This window comes from Procambarus clarkii, chromosome 42, assembly GCF_040958095.1.
Source record: "Procambarus clarkii isolate CNS0578487 chromosome 42, FALCON_Pclarkii_2.0, whole genome shotgun sequence".
In the NCBI taxonomy this organism is placed as follows: domain Eukaryota; kingdom Metazoa; phylum Arthropoda; class Malacostraca; order Decapoda; family Cambaridae; genus Procambarus; species Procambarus clarkii.
In genome coordinates this window covers 19,264,056-19,285,778 of record NC_091191.1, presented here as the reverse complement: position 1 = coordinate 19,285,778, position 21,723 = coordinate 19,264,056, and the positions used below count along the sequence as shown (strand labels likewise).

Sequence of the window (21,723 nt, the reverse complement as noted above, 5' to 3'; positions counted from 1 at the left end):
CACATTCCCTGCCCTTCACCTCCTTCCCTGCCCTTCACCACCTTCCCTGCCCTTTACCACCTTCCCTGCCCTTCACCACCTTCCCTACCCTTCTCCATCTTCCCTGCCCTTCACCACCTTCCTTGCCCTTCACCACCTTCCCTGCCCTTCACCACCTTCCCTGCCATTCACCACCTTCCCTGCCCTTCACCACCGTCCCTGTCTTTCACCATCTTCCCTGCCCTTCACCACCTTCCCTGCCCTTCACCACCGCCCCTACCCTTCACCACCTTCCCTGCCCTTCACCACCTTGCCTGCCCTTCACCACCTTCCCTGCCCTTCACCACCTTCCCTGCCCTTCACCATCTTCCCTGGCCTTCACCGCCTTCCCTGACCTTCACCACATTCCCTGCCCTACACCACCTTCCCTGCCCTTCACTACCTTCCCTGCCCATCACCACCGCCCCTCCCCTTCACCACCGACCCTCTCCTTCACCACCTTCCCTGCCCTTCACCATCTTCCCTGCCCTTCTCCATCTTCCCTGCCCTTCAACACCTTCCCTGCCCTTCATCACCTTCCCTGCCCTTCACCACCTTCCCTGCCCTTCACCATCTTCCCTGCCCTTCACCGCCTTCCCTGCCCTTCACCACCTTCCCTGCCCTTCACCACCTTCCCTGTCCTTCACCACCTTCCTTGCCCTTCACCATCTTCCCTCCCCTTCACCATCTTCCCTGCCCTTCACCACCTTCCCCGCCCTTCACCATCTTCCCTGCCCTTAACCACCTTTACTGCCCTTCACCACTTTCCCTGCCCTTCACCGCCTTCCCTGCCCTTCACCATCTTCCCTACCCTTCACCACCTTCCCTGCCCTTCACCACCTTCCCTGCCCTTCACCACCTTCCCTGTCCTTCACCACCTTCCCTGCCCTTCACCACCTTCTTTGCCCTTCACCACCTTCCCTGCCCTTCACCACCTTCCCTGTCCTTCACCACCTTCCCTGCCCTTCACCACCTTCCCTGCCCTTCACCACCTTCCCGGCGCTTCACCATCTTCCCTGCCCTTCACCACCTTCCCTGCCCCTCACCACCGCCCCTCCCCTTCATCACATTCCCTTCCCTTCACCTTCTTCCCTGCCCTTCACCACCTTTCCTCCCCTTCACCACCTTCCCTGCCCTTCACCACCTTCCCTGCCCTTCACCTTCTTCCCTGCCCTTCACCATGTTTCCTGCCCTTCCCCACCTTCCCTGCCCTTCACCACCTCCCCTACCCTTCAATACCGCTCCTGACGTTCACCATCTTTCCTGCCCTTCACCATCTTCCTGGCCCTTCACCACCTTCCCTGCCCTTCACCATCTTCCTGCCCTTAACCACCTTCCCTGCCCTTCACCACCTTCCCTGCCCTTCACCACATTTCGTGCCCTTCACCACCGTCCCTGCCCTTCACCACCTTCCCTCCCCTTCACCACCTTCCCTGCCCTTCACCACTTTCCCTGCCCTTCTCCGCCTTCCCTGCCCTTCACCACCTTCCCGGCCCTTCACCACCTTCCCGGCCCTTCACTACCTTCTCTGCCCTTCACCACCTTCCCTGCCCTTCAACACCTTCCCTGTCCTTCACCATCTTCCCTGCCCTTCACCACCTTCCCTACCCTTCTCCATCGTCCCTGCCCTTCACCACCTTCCTTGCCCTTCACCACCTTCCCTGCCCTTCACCACCTTCCCTGCCCTTCACCACCTTCCCTGCCCTTCACCACCGTCCCTGACTTTCACCATCTTCCCTGCCCTTCACCACCTTCCCTGCCCTTTACCACCGCCCCTACCCTTCACCACCTTCCCTGCCCTTCACCACCTTGTCTGCCCTTCACCACCTTCCCTGCCCTTCACCACCTTCCCTGCCCTTCACCATCTACCCTGGCCTTCACCACCTTCCCTGCCCTTCACCACATTTCCTGCCCTACACCACCTTCCCTGCCCTTCACCACCTTCCCTGCCCTTCACCACCGCCCCTCCCCTTCATCACCGCCCCTCCCCTTCACCACCTTCCCAGCCCTTCACCATCTTCCCTGCCTTTCACCATCTTCCCTGCTCTTCATCACCTTCTCGCCCTTCACCATCGTCCCTGCCCTTCACCACCTTCCCTGCCCTTCACCACCTCCCCTACCCTTCACCACCTTCCCTGCCCTTCACCACCTTCCCTGTCCTTCACCACCTCCCCTACCCTTCACCACCGCCCCTGACGTTCACCATCTTTCCTGCCCTTCACCATCTTCCTTGGCCTTCACCACCTTCCCTGCCCTTCACCATCTTCCTGCCCTTAACCACCTTCTCTGCCATTCACCACCTTCCCTGCCCTTCACCACGTTCCCTGCCCTTCACCACCTTCCCTGCCCTTCACCACCTTCCCTGCCCTTCAATACCTTCCCTGCCCTTGACCATCTTCCCTGCCCTTGACCATCTTCCCTGCCCTTCACCACCTTCCCTGCCCTTCACCACGTTCCCTGCCCTTCACCACCTTCCCTGCCCTTCACCACCTTCCCTGCCCTTAACCACCTTCTCTGCCATTCACCATCGTCCCTGCCCTTTACCATCTTCCCTGCCCTTCACCATCTTCCCTGCCCTTCACCACCTTTCCTGCCCTTCACCACCTTCCCTGCCCTTGACCATCTTCCCTGCCCTTCACCACCTTCCCTGCCCTTCACCATCTTCCCTGCCCTTAAACACCTTCTTTGCCCTTCACCACCTTCCCTGCCCTTCACCACATTCCCTGCCCTTCACCACCTTCCCTGCCCTTCACCCTCTTCCCTGCCCTTCACCACCTTCCCTGCCCCTCACCACCGCCCCTCCCCTTCATCACCTTCCCTGCCCATCACCTTCTTCCCTGCCCTTCACCACCTTTCCTGCCCTTCACCACCTTCCCTGCCCTTCACCACCTTCCCTGCCCTTCACCTTCTTCCCTGCCCTTCACCATCTTTCCTGCCCTTCACCACCTTCCCTGGCCCCTCTCCTCTGCCCCTCCCCTTCACCTCCTTCCCTGCCCTTCACCATCTTCCCTGCCCTTCACCACCTTCCCTGCCCTTCACCATCTTCCCTGCCCTTAACCACCTTTCATGCCCTTCACCACTTTCCCTGCCCTTCACCGCCTTCCCTGCCCTTCACCACCTTCCCTGCCCTTCAATACCTTCCCTGTCCTTCTCCATCTTTCTGACCTTCACCACCTTCCCTGCCCTTCACCACCTTCCCTGCCCTTCACCACCTTCTCTGTGTTTCACCATCTTCACTGCCCTTCACCACCTTCCCTGCCCTTCACCATCTTCCCTGCCCTTCACCACCGCCCCTCCCCTTCACCACATTCCCTGCCCTTCACCATCTTCCCTGCCCTTCACCACCTTCTCTGCCCTTCACCATCTTCCCTGCCCTTAACCACCTTCCCTGCCCTTCACCACCTTCCCTGCTCTTCACCACCGCCCCTCCCCTTCATCACCTTTCCTACCCTTCATCACCTTCCCTGCCCTTCACCACCTTCCCTTCCCTTCACCACCTTCCCTGCTCTTCACCACCTTCCCTGCCCTTCACCATGTTCCCTGCCCTTCACCACCTTCCCTGCCCTTCACCACCTCCCCTACCCTTCAATACCGCTCCTGACGTTCACCATCTTTCCTGCCCTTCACCATCTTCCCAGCCCTTCACCACCTTCCCTGCCCTTCACCATCTTCCTGCCCTTAACCACCTTCCCTGCCCTTCACCACCTTCCCTGCCCTTCACCACCTTTCGTGCCCTTCACCACCTTCCCTGCCCTTTACCACCTTCCCTCCCCTTCACCACCTTCCCTGCCCTTCACCACTTTCCCTGCCCTTCTCCGCCTTCCCTGCCCTTCACCACCTTCCCGGCCCTTCACAACCTTCCCGGCCCTTCACTACCTTCCCTGCCCTTCACCACCTTCCCTGCCCTTCACCACTTTCCCTGTCCTTCACCATCTTCCTTGCCCTTCAACACCTTCCCTACCCTTCTCCATCTTCCCTGCCCTTCACCACCTTCCTTGCCCTTCACCACCTTACCTGCCCTTCACCACCTTCCCTGCCGTTCACCACCTTCCCTGCCCTTCACCACCGTCCCTGACTTTCACCATCTTCCCTGCCCTTCACCTCCTTCCCTGCCCTTCACCACCGCCCCTACCCTTCACCACCTTCCCTGCCCTTCACCACCTTGCCTGCCCTTCACCACCTTCCCTGCCCTTCACCACCTTCCCTGCCCTTCACCATCTTCCCTGGCCTTCACCACCTTCCCTGCCCTTCACCACATTCCCTGCCCTACACCACCTTCCCTGCCCTTCACCACCTTCCCTGCACCTCACCACCGCCCCTCCCCTTCACCACCGCCCCTCCCCTTCACCACCTTCCCAGCCCTTCACCATCTTCCCTGCCCTTCACCATCTTCCCTGCTCTTCATCACCTTCCCTGCCCTTCACCATCGTCCCTGCCCTTCACCACCTTCCCTGCCCTTCACCACCTCCCCTACCCTTCACCACCTTCTCTGCCCTTCACCACCTTCCCTGCCCTTCACCACCTCCCCTACCCTTCACCACCGCCCCTGACGTTCACCATCTTTCCTGCCCTTCACCATCTTCCTTGGCCTTCACCACCTTCCCTGCCCTTCACCATCTTCCTGCCCTTATCCACCTTCTCTGCCCTTCACCACCTTCCCTGCCCTTCACCACGTTCCCTGCCCTTCACCATCTTCCCTGCCCTTCACCATTTTCCCTGCCCTTCACCACCTTCCCTGCCCATCACCACCTTCCCTGCTATTGACCATCTTCCCTGCCCTTCACCACCTTACCTGCCCTTCACCACCTTCCCTGCCCTTCACCACCTTCCCTGCCCTTCACCTTCTTCCCTGCCCTTCACCATCTTCCCTGCCCTTCACCACCTTCCCTGCCCCTCTCCACTGCCCCTCCCCTTCACCACCTTCCCTGCCCTTCACCATCTTCCCTGCCCTTCACCACCTTCCCTGCCCTTCACCATCTTCCCTGCCCTTAACCACCTTTCCTACCCTTTACCACTTTCCCTGCCCTTCACCGCCTTCCCTGCCCTACACCACCTTCCCTGCCCTTCAATACCTTCCTTGTCCTTCACCATCTTTCTGACCTTCACCACCTTCCCTACCCTTCACCACCTTCCCTGCCCCTCACCACCTTCCCTGCCCTTCACCACCTTCCCTGCCCTTTACCATCTTCCCAGCCCTTCACCACAGCCCCTCCCCTTCACCACATTCCCTGCCCTTCACCATCTTCCCTGCCCTTCACCACCTTCTCTGCCCTTCACCATCTTCCCTGCCCTTTACAACCTTCCCTGCCCTTCACCACCTTTCCTGCCCTTCACCACCTTCCCTGCCCTTCACCACCTTCCCTGTCCTTCAACATTTTCCCTGCCCTTCACCACCTTCCCTGCCCTTCCCCACCGTCCCTGCCTTTCACCACCCTTCCCTGCCCTTCACCACCTTCCCTGCTCTTCACCATCTTCCTTCCCCTTCACCACCTTCCCTGCCCTTCACCACCGCCCCTCCCCTTCATCACCTTTCCTACCCTTCATCACCTTCCCTTCCCTTCACCTCCTTCCCTTCCCTTCACCACCTTCCCTGCTCTTCACCACCTTCCCTGCCCTTCACCAAGTTCACTGCCCTTCACCACCTCCTCTGCCCCTTCACCACCTCCCCTACCCTTCAATACCGCTCCTGACGTTCACCATCTTTCCTGCCCTTCACCATCTTCCCTGCCCTTCACCACCTTCCCTGCCCTTCACCATCTTCCTGCCCTTAACCACCTTCCCTGCCCTTCACCACCTTCCCTGCCCTTCACCAACTTTCGTGCCCTTCACCACCTTCCCTGCCCTTCACCACCTTCCCTCCCCTTCACCACCTTCCCTGCCCTTCACCACTTTCCCTGCCCTTCTCCGCCTTCCCTGCCCTTCACCACCTTCCCTACCCTTCACCACCGTCCCTGACTTTCACCATCTTCCCTGCCCTTCACCACCTTCCCTGCCCTTCACCACCGCCCCTACCCTTCACCACCTTCCCTGCCCTTCACCACCTTGCCTGCCCTTCACCACCTTCCCTGCCCTTCACCACCTTCCCTGCCCTTCACCATCTTCCCTGGCCTTCACCACCTTCCCTGCCCTTCACCACATTCCCTGCCCTACACTACCTTCCCTGCCCTTCACCACCTTCCCTGCCCTTCACCACCGCCCCTCCCCTTCACCACCGCCCCTCCTCTTCACCACCTTCCCAGCCCTTCACCATCTTCCCTGCTCTTCATCACCTTCCCTGCCCTTCACCATCGTCCCTGCCCTTCACCACCTTCCCTGCCCTTCACCGCCTCCCCTACCCTTCACCACCTTCCCTGCCCTTCACCACCTTCCCTGCCCCTCACCACCTCCCCTACCCTTCACCACCGCCCCTGACGTTCACCATTTTTCCTGCCCTTCACCATCTTCCTTGGCCTTCACCACCTTCCCATCCCTTCACCATCTTCCTTCCCTTAACCACCTTCTCTGCCCTTCACCACCTTCCCTGCCCTTCACCACGTTCCCTGCCCTTCACCATCTTCCCTGCCCCTCCCCTTCACCACCTTCCCTGCCCTTCACCACCTTCCCTGCCCTTCACCACCTTCCCTGCCCTTGACCATCTACCCTGCCTTTCACCACCTTCCCTGCCCTTCACCATCTTCCCTGCCCTTAACCACCTTCTTTGCCCTTCACCACCTTCCCTGCCCTTCACCACCTTCCCTGCCCTTCACCACCTTCCCTGCCCTTCACCACCTTCCCTGCCCTTCACCACCTTCCCGGCGCTTCACCATCTTCCCTGCCCTTCACCACTTTCCCTGCCCTTGACCATCTACCCTGCCCTTCACCACCTTCCCTGCCCTTCACCATCTTCCCTGCCCTTAACCTCCTTCTTTGCCCTTCACCACCTTCTCTGCCCTTCACCACCTTCCCTGCCCTTCACCACGTTCCCTGCCCTTCACCATCTTCCCTGCCCTTCACCATCTTCCCTGCCCTTCACCACCTTCCCTGCCCATCACCACCTTCCCTGCTATTGACCATCTTCCCTGCCCTTCACCACCTTACCTGCCCTTCACCAACTTCCCTGCCCTTCACCACCTTGCCTGCCCTTCACCACCTTCCCTGCCCTTCACCACCTTCCCTGCCCTTCACCATCTTCCCGGCCCTTCACCACCTTCCCTGCCCTTCACCACATTCCCTGTCCTTCACCTCCTTCCCTGCCCTTCACCACCTTCCCTGCCCTTTACCACCTTCCCTGCCCTTCACCACCATCCCTGCCCTTCACCATCTTCCCTGCCCTTAACCACCTTCTTTGCCCTTCACCACCTTCCCTGCCCTTCAATACCTTCCCTGTCCTTCACCATCTTTCTGACCTTCACCACCTTCCCTGCCCTTCACCACCTTCCCTGCCCTTCACCACCTTCCCTGTCCTTCACCATCTTCCCTGCCCTTCACCACGTTCCCTGCCCTTCACCACGTTCCCTGCCCTTCACCACCTTCCCTGCCCTTGACCATCTTACCTGCCCTTCACCACCATCCCTGCCCTTCACCATCTTCCCTGCCCTTAACCACCTTCTTTGCCCTTCACCACCTTCCTTGCCCTTCACCACCTTCCCTGCCCTTCACCACCTTCCCTGCCCTTCACCACCTTCCCGGCCCTTCACCACCTTCCCTGCCCTTCAATACCTTCCCTGTCCTTCACCATCTTTCTGACCTTCACCACCTTCCCTGCCCTTCACCACCTTCCCTGCCCTTCACCACCTTCCCTGTCCTTCACCATCTTCCCTGCCCTTCACCACCTTCCCTGCCCTTCACCACCTTCCCTGCCCTTCACCACCTTCCCTGTCCTTCACCATCTTCCCTGCCCTTCACCACCTTCCCTGCCCTTCACCACCTTCCCTGCCCTTCACCACCTTCCCTGCCCTTCACCACCTTCCCTGTCCTTCACCATCTTCCCTGCCCTTCACCACCTTCCCTGCCCTTCACCATCTTCCCTGCCCTTCACCACCTTCCCTGCCCTTCACCATCTTCCCTGCCCTTCACCACCTTCCCTGTCCTTCACCATCTTCCCTGCCTTTCACCACCTTCCCTGCCCTTCACCATCTTCCCTGCCCTTCACCACCTTCCCTGCCCTTCACCATCTTCCCTGCCCTTCACCATCTTCCCTGCCCTTCAATACCTTCCCTGTCCTTCACCACCTTCCCTGCCCTTCACCACCTTCCCTGCCCTTCACCATCTTCCCTGCCCTTCACCATCTTCCCTGCCCTTCAATACCTTCCCTGTCCTTCACCACCTTCCCTGCCCTTCACCACCTTCCCTGCCCTTCACCACCTTCCCTGTCCTTCACCACCTTCCCTGCCCTTCACCACCTTCCCTGCCCTTCACCACCTTCCCTGTCCTTCACCATCTTCCCTGCCCTTCACCACCTTCCCTGTCCTTCACCACCTTCCCTGCCCTTCACCACCTTCCCTGCCCTTCACCACCTTCCCTGACCTTCACCACCTTCCCTGCCCTTCACCACCTTCCCTGCCCTTCACCATCTTCCCTGCCCTTCACCACCTTCCCTGTCCTTCACCACCTTCCCTGCCCTTCACCACCTTCCCTGCCCTTCACCATCTTCCCTGCCCTTCATCACCTTCCCTGTCCTTCACCACCTTCCCTGCCCTTCACCACCTTCCCTGCCCTTCACCATCTTCCCTGCCCTTCACCACCTTCCCTGCCCTTCGCCACCTTCCCTGTCCTTCACCATCTTCCCTGCCCTTCACCACCTTCCCTGCCCTTCACCACCTTCCCTGTCCTTCACCACCTTCCCTGCCCTTCACCACCTTCCCTGCCCTTCACCATCTTCCCTGCCCTTCACCACCTTCCCTGCCCTTCACCATCTTCCCGCATTGTTACTATGATTGCTGTTCCTGCTACGTTACTATGAATGATATTACTGTTACGTTATTATGATTAATGTTCCAGCTATATTACAATGACCACTGTTTTTGTTACGTAACGATTGCTCTGCTCCTCCTGGCCTGTCATTGAAGCTTTATTCTTCCATATCCGGTAATTTTACTTCAACCGAATCAGCTCCGTTACTGTGAGTTTTTTCTGTTCCAGTCCCGTTACTGTGACATACTGTCACAGTATGTCTTATACAATATATATGTATAAGATTATTGAAGAAGCATGAGATAAAATAAAATTAACTCACAGAACATGAAACTTATATTGAATAGTGTTACTACAAGACAGGACAAAGTAAGGATATCAATTAACAAAAAAGAACAAACTCAAAAACTCAACTTACATGACATATACCGGACACGTCGGACTTGCCAAACATTCAGCAAAAGTTAGCAAATACTATTTCAAAATTATAACTGAGAAGCAAATAATTAAAACTTATACAAACAACGAAGAATTAAAGCACATTACAGATTACTAATTATTCACATTAAAAAATTAAATATTAAACAATAAAAACATCAAATATTATTCACAGCAGAATTCAACAAAAATAATTATAGGACAAGACGTTATTTAAGATATGCACCATAATAATAAAATGAAGTGGGGAGACTAAAAAATAATGAAGTCTACACGAAGCACCAAAAGTCAGAGTAACATTCTTTTGAGACGAACTATTCTTTGCATGAGTCTGACTTTAGACCTTGGATACATGCATGAGTCTGACTTTAGACCTTGGATACATGCATGAGTCTGACTTTAGACCTTGGATACATGCATGAGTCGCCAGTCTAACCTGCGTGTGATGGAATCGCCATATATCAGAGAGTTGTGGCCTCTGTTGAATGCAAAAAAATCAGCTGAACAGTTATATACTTCGTAAACTTTACCTAGGTTTATATTTTCCTTTTACTTGTGCTGCTTCCTGACTTTATTAATTTTAGTCGCCCCCCCCCCTCCTTGATTTGAGTTTTTGGTGCTTATTTTGAGTGAGGTCTTGTCATATAATTATTTCTGCTTTATTAAGGTACTGAGTATATTTGGTGTTTATTATTATGTAATATTTGAATTTTTATAAGGTATGTAATTGGTAATCTTTTATGTGTTTTAATTATTTTTTGCTGGAATAAGTTTCTGAATTACTTTGTTTACAACTGTAGTTTCGAATTAGTATTGACTGTTTTTGTTAAGTATTTGTCAAATCCTAAATTTGTAAATCGTCATGTAAGTCGGATTTTTGTGTTTGTTCGTTTTTCTATAATTTGGGACATTTATATATCTTATCGTGTAGTAAACAGTTCTTATTCGGTTTAAGTTTCTTGTTTTGTGGATCAATTTGAATTCATGAATTAACACTAGGTCAAAAGTCCTGTGTTTTAGATCTGATGATGAATACAACGATGAATTCAAAACGTTGTGGATTTTAATTAAGATGTTTAAAGATTATAAAGATGTTTGTTACATCAATCGTTCTCTTGTTGATCGTGAAGTATTCATGCTTATTTGTGTTGATAGACCTGTATATTGGACGTCTCGTTAGGGTACATATGATTTCGCTTGTTTAGGGAAGAGGATATACGACCATCTGTCTTCTAGACGAGATTACGAGATTATTGCTTATATTGTCTTAAATGATTAAAGAGTCCAGATTTACAAGACGCCAACGTTAAAAACTATAATCTACACACAGCGATTTACAAATAATGCAGAATAAGAATGAGTGTATGTGAAAGCGTTCACAACAACTTAATATGCACAATACACAACAAGACCTGGACGAGAGGTCTTGTATCTCCTCTCACCCTCCCCCCTCCCATGTTGTCTCCTACATGGTGGATTACGGGGCTTTTATCGGAAGTTTGGACTAATGTTGCGACCCATATATCATCCGCGTCCTGCTGGTTCTTGAGTTATTTATGATTGCTCTTTCCCAAAATAGGCATTTTGTGTGGTTGTGTATATTCACCTTGTTGTGCTAGGTGAATCAACTGTTGCTAACTTCCCCTCCCCCCCCCCCACACACACACTCACCGCCCCCCCCCCCCAGGAAGCAGCCTGTAACACTTTCTAACTCCCAGGTACCTAATTACTGCTAGGTAACAGGTGCATCAGGGTGAAAGAAAATCTGTCCATCTGTTTCTGCCGATGCCGGGAATCGAACCCCGGACCACTGGACTACGTATCCAGCGTGCTGTCCACTCAGACACTAGCGCCCTATGTGTGTGTGTGTGTGTACTCACTTCATTGTACTCCCCTATTTGTGTCTCCCGGGTCGCGCATTGACTCTTGGATCCTGCCTTTGTATGCCATCAGTTTTTACCGCAATGACTCCGGTCCTATTTCCCTATCATACCTAGTTTTAAAATTATGAATAGAATTTGCTTCCACAACCTGCTCCTTAAGTGCATTCCATTTTTCCACTACTCTCACACTAAAAGAAAACTTTGCTATGTGTGTGTGTGTGTGTGTGTGTGTGTGTGTGTGTGTGTGTACTTACCTAGTTGTGCTTGCGGGGGTTGAGCTCTGGCTCTTTGGTCCCGCCTCTCAACAGTCAATCAACTAATGTACAGGTTCCTGAGCTTACTGGGCTCTATTATATCTACACTTGAAGCTGTGTATGGAGTCAGCCTCGACCACATCACTTCCTAATGCATTCCATTTGTCTACTACTCTGGCACTTAAAAAATTATTTCTAACGTCTCTATGGCTCATTTGGGCACTCAATTTCCACCTGAGTCCCCTAGTGCGTGTGCCCCTTGTCTTAAATAGTCTGTCTTTATCAACTTTATCAATTCCTCTTAGAATCTTGTATTTGGTGATCATGTCCACTCTAACTCTTCTGTCTCCCAGTGACGTGAGGTTTAATTCCCGTAGTCTCTCCTCGTAGCTCATACCCCTCAGTTCGGGTACTTGTCTAGTGGCAACCCTTTGAACCTTTTCCAGTTTAGTCTTATGCTTGACTAGATATGGACTCCATGCTGGAGCCGCATAATCCAGGATTTGTCTTATATATGTGGTATATAATGCTCTGAAAGATTCCTTACACATTTTTCTAAAGGCCGTTCTTATGTTAGCCAACCTGGCATATGCTGCTGATGTTATCCTCTTGATATGAGCTTCAGGCGACAGGTCTGGCGTGATATCAACCCCTAGGTCTTTCTCTCTCACTGACACTTGAAGTATTTCATCTCCCAAATGATACCTTGTATCGGGTCTCTTGCTCCCTTCACCTATCTTCATTGCATTACATTTGCTTGGGTTAAATTCTAACAACTATTTGTTCGACCATTCCTGCAGCTTGTCCAGGTATTCTTGAAGCCTCAGCTGTCCTCCTCTGTCTTAATCCTTCTCATAATTTTGGCGTCGTCAGCAAACATTGAGAGGAATGAGTCTATACCCTCTGGGAGATCATTTACGTATATCAGAAACAGGATAGGTCCGAGTACCGAGCCCTGTGGGACTCTACTGGTGACTTCACGCCAATCTGAGGTTTCACCCCTCACTGTAACTCTGCTTCCTATTGCTTAGGTACTCCCTTATCCACTGGAGCGCCCTACCAGTTACTCCTGCCTGTTTCTCCAGCTTATGCATCAACCTTTTATGGGGTACTTTGTCAAAGGCTTTCCGACAATCCAAAAAAAATGCAGTCTGCCCATCTTCTCTTTCTTGATTAATCTTTGTCACCTGATCGTAGAATTCTATTAAGCCTGTAAGGCAAGATTTACCCTCCCTGAACCCATGTTGATGGGTTGTCTCAAAGTCTCTTCTCTCCAGATGTGTTACTAGGTTTTTTCTGACGATCCTCTCCATCACCTTACATGGTTTACAAGTTAAGGGCACTAGCCTGTAGTTCAGTGACTCTTGCCTGTCACCCTTTTTGTATATTGGGGCTGCATTAGCCATCTTCCATATTTCAGGTAGATTTCCCGTTTCCAGTGACCTACTATACACTATGGAGAGTGGCAAACAGAGTGCTCTTGCACACTCTTTTAATACCCATGGTGCGATTACGTGCGGCCTAACAGCCTTTCTCACGTCCAGCTCCAATAGGTGCCTCTCGACCTCATCTCTTGTAATTTCGAACCCTTTCAAGGCCGCCTGGTTTGCTGCCACCTCTCTTAGCGCCGTGATCTCTCCTTGTTCTATTGTGAAAACCTCCTGGAACCTCTTGTTGAGTTCTTCACACACCTCTTTGGCATTCGCTGTGTACCTATCCTCACCCATTCTAAGTTTCATCACCTGTTCTTTCACTGTTGTTTTCCTCCTGATGTGACTGTGTATTAGCTTTGGTTCGGTCTAGGCTTTATTAGCTATGTCATTTTCATACCTTTTCTTAGCTACTCTTCTCACACTAACATACTCGTTCCTGGTTCTTTGGTATCTCTCTCTACTTTCCGGTGTTCTGTTATTTCGGAAGTTCCTCCACGCCCTTTTGTTCAGCTCCTTTGCTTTCATACATTCCCTATTAAACCATGGATTGATCATATGCTTCTCGTTTTTTTTTTCTGTCGGGCCTGGATAAACCTGTTTACTGCCTCCTGACACTTTTGGGTGACATAGTCCATCATGTTCTTGATATTCGGACTTAGTTCTGAGTTCAGTGTCCCATGGTATATCCCTTAAGAATTTATTCGTCTCCTCATAGTTTCCCTTTCGGTACGCCAGCCCATTGTCTCCTAGTTCTTTTTTGAGGGAGATAATTCCTAGTTTTACCAGGTACTCAAAGATTAATACACTATGAGCACTCATTCCCAAGGTGGCTTCCAACTTGACTTCCCTTATACCCGACTCATTTAGGGTAAATATCAGATCAAGCATAGCTGGTTCATCCTCTCGTCTCATTCTTGCCGGTCCCTTTACGTGTTGACTTAGAAAGATTCTTGTTGCCACGTCCAGCAGCTTAGCTCTCCATGTGTCTGGTCCTTCATGTGGGTCTCTGTTCTTCCAATCTATCTTCCCGTGGTTGAAGTATCCCATGATTAGTAGTCTGGATCCGTTCTTGATAGCCACAGAAGCTGCTCTCTCTATTAAAGTGATGGTGGCTATGTTGTTTCTATCATATTCCTGTCTGGGTCTTCTGTCGTTTGGTGGGGGGTTATATATTATACCATTATATTATATATTATATATTATACTACTATTATAATTTTCTGTCCTCCAGCTGCTATGGTGCCTGATATGTATTCACTGAAACCTTCACAACCCTGATTAACCATCTCTTCAAAACTCCAACCTTTTCTTATCAGCAAAGCTACACCACCTCCTCCTCTCCCTTCTCTCTCTTTCCTTTACATTGTAGTCTTGTGGAAACACTGCGTTTGTTATGGTTTTCGTTAGCTTTGTTTCTGTGAGTGCTATTATGTCTGGGTTTTCTTCTAGTGCCCATTCTCCATGTTCAATTGTTCTATTTGTAATCCCATCTATGTCAGTGTACATTGCCTTGAAGCTCACTTTCTTCTGTTCATTTTCTTGTCCCCGTCTTGGTGAGCGTTCTGCTGGTGTGGGAAGCTGTTCCCTGGGTGTGGAGATCTGTGAGGTGGTTTGCAGGGTCTCAGAGGATTTTGGGGTGTGGGATGGGGGTTCAAGGGAAGGAGGGACAGGTAGGGTATGCGGTAAGGAGATAGGGGGAACATGGAGGATACGGGGTGAAGGGGGGTTGAATAGGGAGGGGTATGAGATGAAGGGAGGGGGGACAGGGGGAGAAACGCGGGAGGTAGGACATGGTGGGAATGGGGGAGGGGTGACAGGGTCGGAATGAGGTAGGGGGAGGGAGGGTTGGGTGAACATTTGAGTGGGGGCAGGTAAGGTGTGGGGTAGGAAGGGTTTCTATGCAGAGGTGGGTGGTGGTATTGCCCTCCCCTCTGGTGTTACTGGGAAACTGGTTGTGGGTTCCCCTATTGCCTCTAGGACTGTTGTGTTGCGGCTGTGATTTCCTAGTTTACTCCTCTCTCCCTGTGCTTCCTCCTTGCCTCTGCTGCCCTGGCTCTCTCCACTTTCGTCCTGTCCCTCTGTAGGAATACTTTTTTTCTATTCCTCCACATACTGCAGATGACTCTTCCTTTCGAGAATAACCTCTTTCGTTGTCTCGTTTGCAAACACCACCATTACCAGTCGGTTTCTGTCCTTGTTGTACCAGCCCAACCTGAAAACCTTCTCAATGGTTTGTTCAGCCCCTTCCATCTGTAACCCCCATCAGTATCCCAAGCACTGCCTCTCAGTCCTTGTTATTCCATTCCTGTCTATTGGATCCTTCCTGTTCATTAATGCTTACAACTACCACTGATCTTTTTTTTTCCAGCAGCTGACTGGTGCACCTTGTTGCTTCCTGTGAGGTAGCTGCTTGCATGGCTACCTCCCTCACTGTGCCCATTGCTTCTGAGCTCTTTCTCAGTATTTACACATATATTTCAGGCACAGAGGAATTTCATATCCAGAGGTGGATATGTTCCAATGCAACATATCCACCTTCCCTTTAGATGATAATCTGATGCTCAGCCTAATTATTTTTCTCTGTGAGGGATTTAATCCCTCACTGATGTCAGCTCACTTTGCAGGGTGTTATTTGTAATCCTCATTTCATGCTTCTCCCTCCTGAATTCCTTCAAAACTTGGGCTAACATTTCCTTCATTTGGTCACTTTGACTATTTCCTGTGTCCCTGGTGCATCCTCCTGCCATCTTATTCCTTTCCCTGATATGTTTTAATAGGGTTAGGCAGGTGGGGGGGGGGGCAGAGAGAGAGAGAGAGCAAAAGAGAAAGAGTAAGTGAGAGAGAGCAAAAGAGAAAAAGCAAGTGAGAGAGCGAGAGAGAGAGTGAGAGCAAGAGAGAGAGAGAGGGCAAGAGAGAGAGCAAGAAAGATAGGGAGAGGGGGAGAGAGAAAGGGAGACAGGGGGAGGGGGAGAGGAGAGAGAGGGGGAGAGCGCAAGAGAGGGCGAGAAAGGGAGAGAGGGGGAGGGGGAGAGGAGAGAGAGGGGGAGAGCGCAAGAGAGGGAGAGGACGAGGGCGTAAAAGGAAGGGCGAGAGAGAGGAAGGGAGAGAGAGAGAGAGAGAGAGAGAGAGAGAGAGAGAGAGAGAGAGAGAGAGAGAGAGAGAGAGAGAGAGAGAGAGAGAGAGAGAGACAGACAGACAGACAGATCAGAGAGGGCGAGAGAGAGAGAGAGACAGACAGACAGAACAGAGAGGGCGAGAGAGAGAGACAGACAGACAGACAGACAGACAGACAGACAGACAGACAGACAGACAGAACAGAGATGGCGAGAGAGAGAGAGAGAGAGAGAGAGAGAGAGAGAGAGAGAGAGAGAGAGTGAGAGAGAGAGAGAGAGAGAGAGAGAGAGAGAGAGAGAGAGAGAGAGAGAGAGAGAGAGAGAGAGAACAGAGATGGAGAGAGAGAGAGAGAGAGAGAGAGAGAGAGAGAGAGAGAGAGAGAGAGAGAGAGAGAGAGAGAGAGAGAGAGAGAGAGAGAGAGAGAGAGAGCAGAGAGAGAGAGCAGAGAGGGCGACAGAGAGAGAGAGCAGAGAGGGCGACAGAGAGAGAGAGCAGAGAGGGCGACAGAGAGAGAGAGTGAGAGAACAGAGAGGGCGAGAGAGAGAGAGAGAGAGAGAGAGAGAGAGAGAGAGAGAGAGAGAGAGAGAGAGAGAGAGAGAGAGGGAGGGAGGGTGGTGTGGGGTGGGGGGGATGAGGAGGGACATTGTATATCACTCTCTCTATGGTGGCCAGTTGACGTGTAAGGGGAAGGAGGGACTGTGTTACCCTGACTTGTGTGAGTGTAGGGATTAACAGCATCATTCAGGTCCCAACTGAGCTCATAGTGAGGTTACTGCCTCATTCTCTATCAATCTGTCAAGATTGCTTTTCTATTATCAAATGAAATGCATTATATGTGACTACTATATGATATAAAATAAACCTTGCACACTGTTGAATACTTTAGAGAGAGGGGGACACTTACCAGTCACCACTCAACAAGAACAACCAGGCAGTTCTACGGCGGTCGTCCCACATTGGCCGTCAGGTCAGGTCGCTCCACGGGGCTCTCCGTATGTGTGTCTGTCTGTGTTGATTTCAATATCACATAGAAAAAATAGTAAGACAACGTCAGTGAAATTTTATTGCACATATGTTTTTTTGAACGTGAAACATAGTGGCACCAATATTGACCTCGCTGACCACGACCATAGCCGAAACTAATTATGTGTTTCAGAGGAAGGAGAAAAGTAATCGTTAACGTTGCATTAGTTTAAGTGCCTTAAAAGAAACTACAAAAGCAGACCATTAACACTAAATTTAGTGCATGTATAATAGCAGGTGGATCTTGTAATGACTCTAAGCCATTGTTATCCATACAAACAATCACTCATATTATGTCCGTAGTTTCTAATTTTTCGTGTCACCCACACTAACACGACGTGTCCACCCCATGCCCACACTACAGCCCCTGGACCGTGACCCACCCCACGGCCGGGCTCAGTGGCGACTGCGGGTGACTGCGTCGGATGGCGAGCTGGAGACGCACACTGACGTACGCGTCAACCTCAAGGACGTCAACGACAACGCTCCGTACTTCCCCTCCCACACCACCACCACCACCATCTCCGAGGACACGCCCAAAGGTAAAGTACCACAACCACACAGTCACTACAATCTCTTACCAAGTTCCCGAGGAGTCAACAAATGCTCAAAGCTTCGTATTATCGCCATGACAACAATATGCAAAACCTTCCTAAAGGTATGATTTTAATATTTCATAATGGGAGCGAGCTCCTGCCAGACGTAAGAGCGCGTACATAGACGAGGTAAGCCTTAACTTTTGCAAAGACAGGTCGTTCCTGTTCAAATTGCGGAATGGGTAACTTTCCCGACTGTTAAAACTAAAATTCCTTTTTACCGACAAGAAAATTATTTGTGTATTACATAGTTTCTGGAAAAGTTGAAGGTAAAGCACCCTCGTTTGTATATAAACTTACATTTTGTGTATATAATCTTCTGTCATGTAAATTGCCTTGTCTCTCTACTCTAGATAATGTAACGAACGAAAGTGTTTATATATTTGTGTTTTTTCCTGTATTATCAGATCATGTAGTTAATGACCGTCTTTGCTTGAGTAAATGGTCCGACAAAATTATCTCTGAAGAGAAGTGGTGAAAAACGATTTTATGACTAAATCTCATTAACGGAAGAATGGTTCGAATCCCAATGTTTGTTGTGAACAGAAACCTTCGTAGTCATGTCGAGATCTCACCAGAGGTGGTACCCCTATAATTTATAATATATATATATATATATGTATATATATATATATATATATATATATATATATATATATATATATATATATATATATGCGAACAAGCCTGAATGGTCCCCAGGACATATGCAACTGAAAACTCACACCCCAGAAGTGACTCGAACCCATACTCCCAGAAGCAACGCAACTGGTATGTACAAGACGCCTTAATCCACTTGACCATCACGACCGGACATAATGAGGTGATAGCCGAGGCTATTTGAACCACCCCACCGCCGGCACTCGGATAGTTATCTTGGGCATAGCATTTTACCAAATCACCTCATTCTTTGGGGCAACACGTGAGGAACACAAATGCGAACAAGCCTGAATGGTCCCCAGGACATATGCAACTGAAAACTCACACCCCAGAAGTGACTCGAACCCATACTCCCAGAAGCAACGCAACTGGTATGTACAAGACGCCTTAATCCACTTGACCATCACGACCGGACATAATGAGGTGATAGCCGAGGCTATTTGAACCACCCCACCGCCGGCACTCGGATAGTTATCTTGGGCATAGCATTTTACCAAATCACCTCATTCTTTGGGGCAACACGTGAGGAACACAAATGCGAACAAGCCTGAATGGTCCCCAGGACATATGCAACTGGGGTGTGAGTTTTCAGTTGCATATGTCCTGGGGACCATTCAGGCTTGTTCGCATTTGTGTTCCTCACGTGTTGCCCCAAAGAATGAGGTGATTTGGTAAAATGCTATGCCCAAGATAACTATCCGAGTGCCGGTGGTGGGGTGGTTCAAATAGCCTCGGCTATCACCTCATTATGTCCGGTCGTGATGGTCAAGTGGATTAAGGCGTCTTGTACATACCAGTTGCGTTGCTTCTGGGAGTATGGGTTCGAGTCACTTCTGGGGTGTGAGTTTTCAGTTGCATATGTCCTGGGGACCATTCAGGCTTGTTCGCATTTGTGTTCCTCACGTGTTGCCCCAAAGAATGAGGTGATTTGGTAAAATGCTATGCCCAAGATAACTATCCGAGTGCCGGCGGTGGGGTGGTTCAAATAGCCTCGGCTATCACCTCATTATGTCCGGTCGTGATGGTCAAGTGGATTAAGGCGTCTTGTACATACCAGTTGCGTTGCTTCTGGGAGTATGGGTTCGAGTCACTTCTGGGGTGTGAGTTTTCAGTTATATATATATATATATATATATATATATATATATATATATATATATATATATATATATATATATATTATTAAATATGACCGAAAAAGTAAGATTAATAATTCTAACACGAATTTTCTCAATCTTTCGTACATTACGCTTCACTGTTGGAGGTAAATCAAAAATCACTTCTCCAAAATTCATTTTTATTTCTAGTCTGACGCGACACGGGCGCGTTTCGTAAAACTTATTACATTTTCAAAGACTTCACAAATACACAACTGATTAGAACGTATCTCTGATTTTATATCTACATTTGAGTGAGGTGGGAAGGGTGATGTGGCATTAACACAAGACAGAACAGGAGGGGATATTAATAGGGTATTAAAAGTATCAACACAAGACAGAACAGAAACAATGGGTATTGAATAGAAGTGTTTGTAGAAAGCCTATTGGTCCATATTTCTTGTTGCTTCTATATTGGAGCGGAGTCTTGAAGTGGGTAGAATTTAGTTGTGCAATAATTGGCTGTTGATTGCTGGTGTTGACCTTTTGATGTGTAGTGCCTTGCATATGTCAAGGCGCCTGCTATTGCTGTATCTATCGATGATTTCTGTGTTGTTTGTTAAGACTTCTCTGGTGATAGTCTGGTTGTGGGAAGAGATTATATGGTCCTTGATGGAACATATAATCTGGTACAGCTCCTTCTGGTACCATCAGCTCTACCGCCCTACTGGAGAAGGCTAACATATTTGGTTCATAGAGTTGTGTCGTGTGGGGCACGGAATGCCAGACTTGTTGCAGCGTCAGCTGTTACAATTTCATGTGATAATTATGATGAATTGAAAATATTAATAATAAATAAAATACATCAATTGAACCCCCTTAAAGCTATCTAATCTTTTAGACGATAAATGTAAGTTTTTCTTTCCCATAATAAAATCCCAACTGTTTGCTGCCTCACCGAGTCACCAAACAAATAGTCAGTTTTGACAAGAAAACATTAATATCCAATCCATCAGTTAATATATATATAGTAGAAATTTATCCCAAAAATTTCTTCGCAACAGACGTGAAAAAATTTCAGCCAAATGCCCAAGAAAATTTTACTTATTTACGGAATGAAGTGAATCATTTAGATGCTTCAGGGTGAATACCACTAAAACCATATCTGATCTATAATTTGGTATTACTGTTCATAGTTTTCTCATGAAGGCTGAGAGGAAGTTCCATAAAGCAAAAAAATTGTAGTATGATTTGAGCTTTCTTAATATTTGCAAGAAATTTCTCTAAATTTCATAGGCTTGAAGCGTATAACCCTAAATTCTATTCTTCTTCTACTTATCGTTCTGGGTTATTTAAGTTGGTGAGAGTTGAATATAGATTCTTGAAAAAGAAGTGAATTTGCGTGTAATAGATTGTTGGACTCATTCAGTAAACGCTTTCTTCAATTTTTTCATACATTAATTTTAAATAAATTATAATTTTATATATTTATACATCTATGTGTGTGTTTATATTTGTCAAATGATCACCAGTCAAACCGAAGCAGAGAAGTAGTAACATCTTACTGTTAAAGTTTAGTTCTCAGCTTTTCACGACTAAGAAATTTACAGCATTCCTAAATTGGAAGATGTGATCCTTACTGACGCCGTCGTCCCTAAGGCACCGTGGTGGCCCAGATGGTGGCCACGGACCACGATGACCCCGATGAGGGCCACAACGCTCGCCTGGTCTACTCGCTGGAGAAGAATGTGATAGACGAGTCGAGCGGGAGCCCCATCTTCAGCATCGACAGTCAGCTGGGGCTCATCACCACGGCGCTCTGTTGCCTCGACCGCGAGAAGACTCAACGGTACACCGTCCAGGTTGTGGCCACTGACGGCGGTGGCCTCAAGGGTGAGTGTACCGTAAGGGGGGATTGGGGGCCTCTAGTGCACTCTAGACAGCTTCTCTGCTCGATTTACCGTAGGGTTTCTAGATCTAGCGTACCACAGGGAGCTTTCACGGTTGATGTACCATAGGATTCACGCGTGTACTGCTGGGTTGTACTGTGTACTGCTGGGTTCTACAATGTACCGCAGGGGGGCCTTCTCTTCTCTAGCGTTCAACAGTGTGGTTTTAGTAGTGTGTTTATGAGGTGGTGGAACGTGAGTATACCATTGGTAGTGTGGAGCATCAGCGCGCGGAATCAATTCTCCACAAGCCACTATTCTGCCATCTACTTTAGTCGTCTTAAATTGTAAATCGAAATAATACTCATCACGAACTATTAAGTCGATAAATATCAATAACAAAACGGTAAATAATGCCGCATTTAG

General features: G+C 49.8%; 1 protein-coding gene across 1 annotated transcript in view; it reads left to right on the top strand.

Annotated features, from left to right (window-relative positions):
• LOC138349713 (putative neural-cadherin 2) overlaps window positions 1-21,723 on the top strand; it is a 419,993-nt gene that overhangs the window by 119,095 nt on the left and 279,175 nt on the right. The window contains exons 5-6 of the mRNA XM_069339617.1: window positions 17,420-17,597; window positions 21,068-21,301. Coding sequence (XP_069195718.1) covers window positions 17,420-17,597; window positions 21,068-21,301 — 412 coding nt within the window. The remainder of the gene's footprint in view (window positions 1-17,419; window positions 17,598-21,067; window positions 21,302-21,723) is intronic.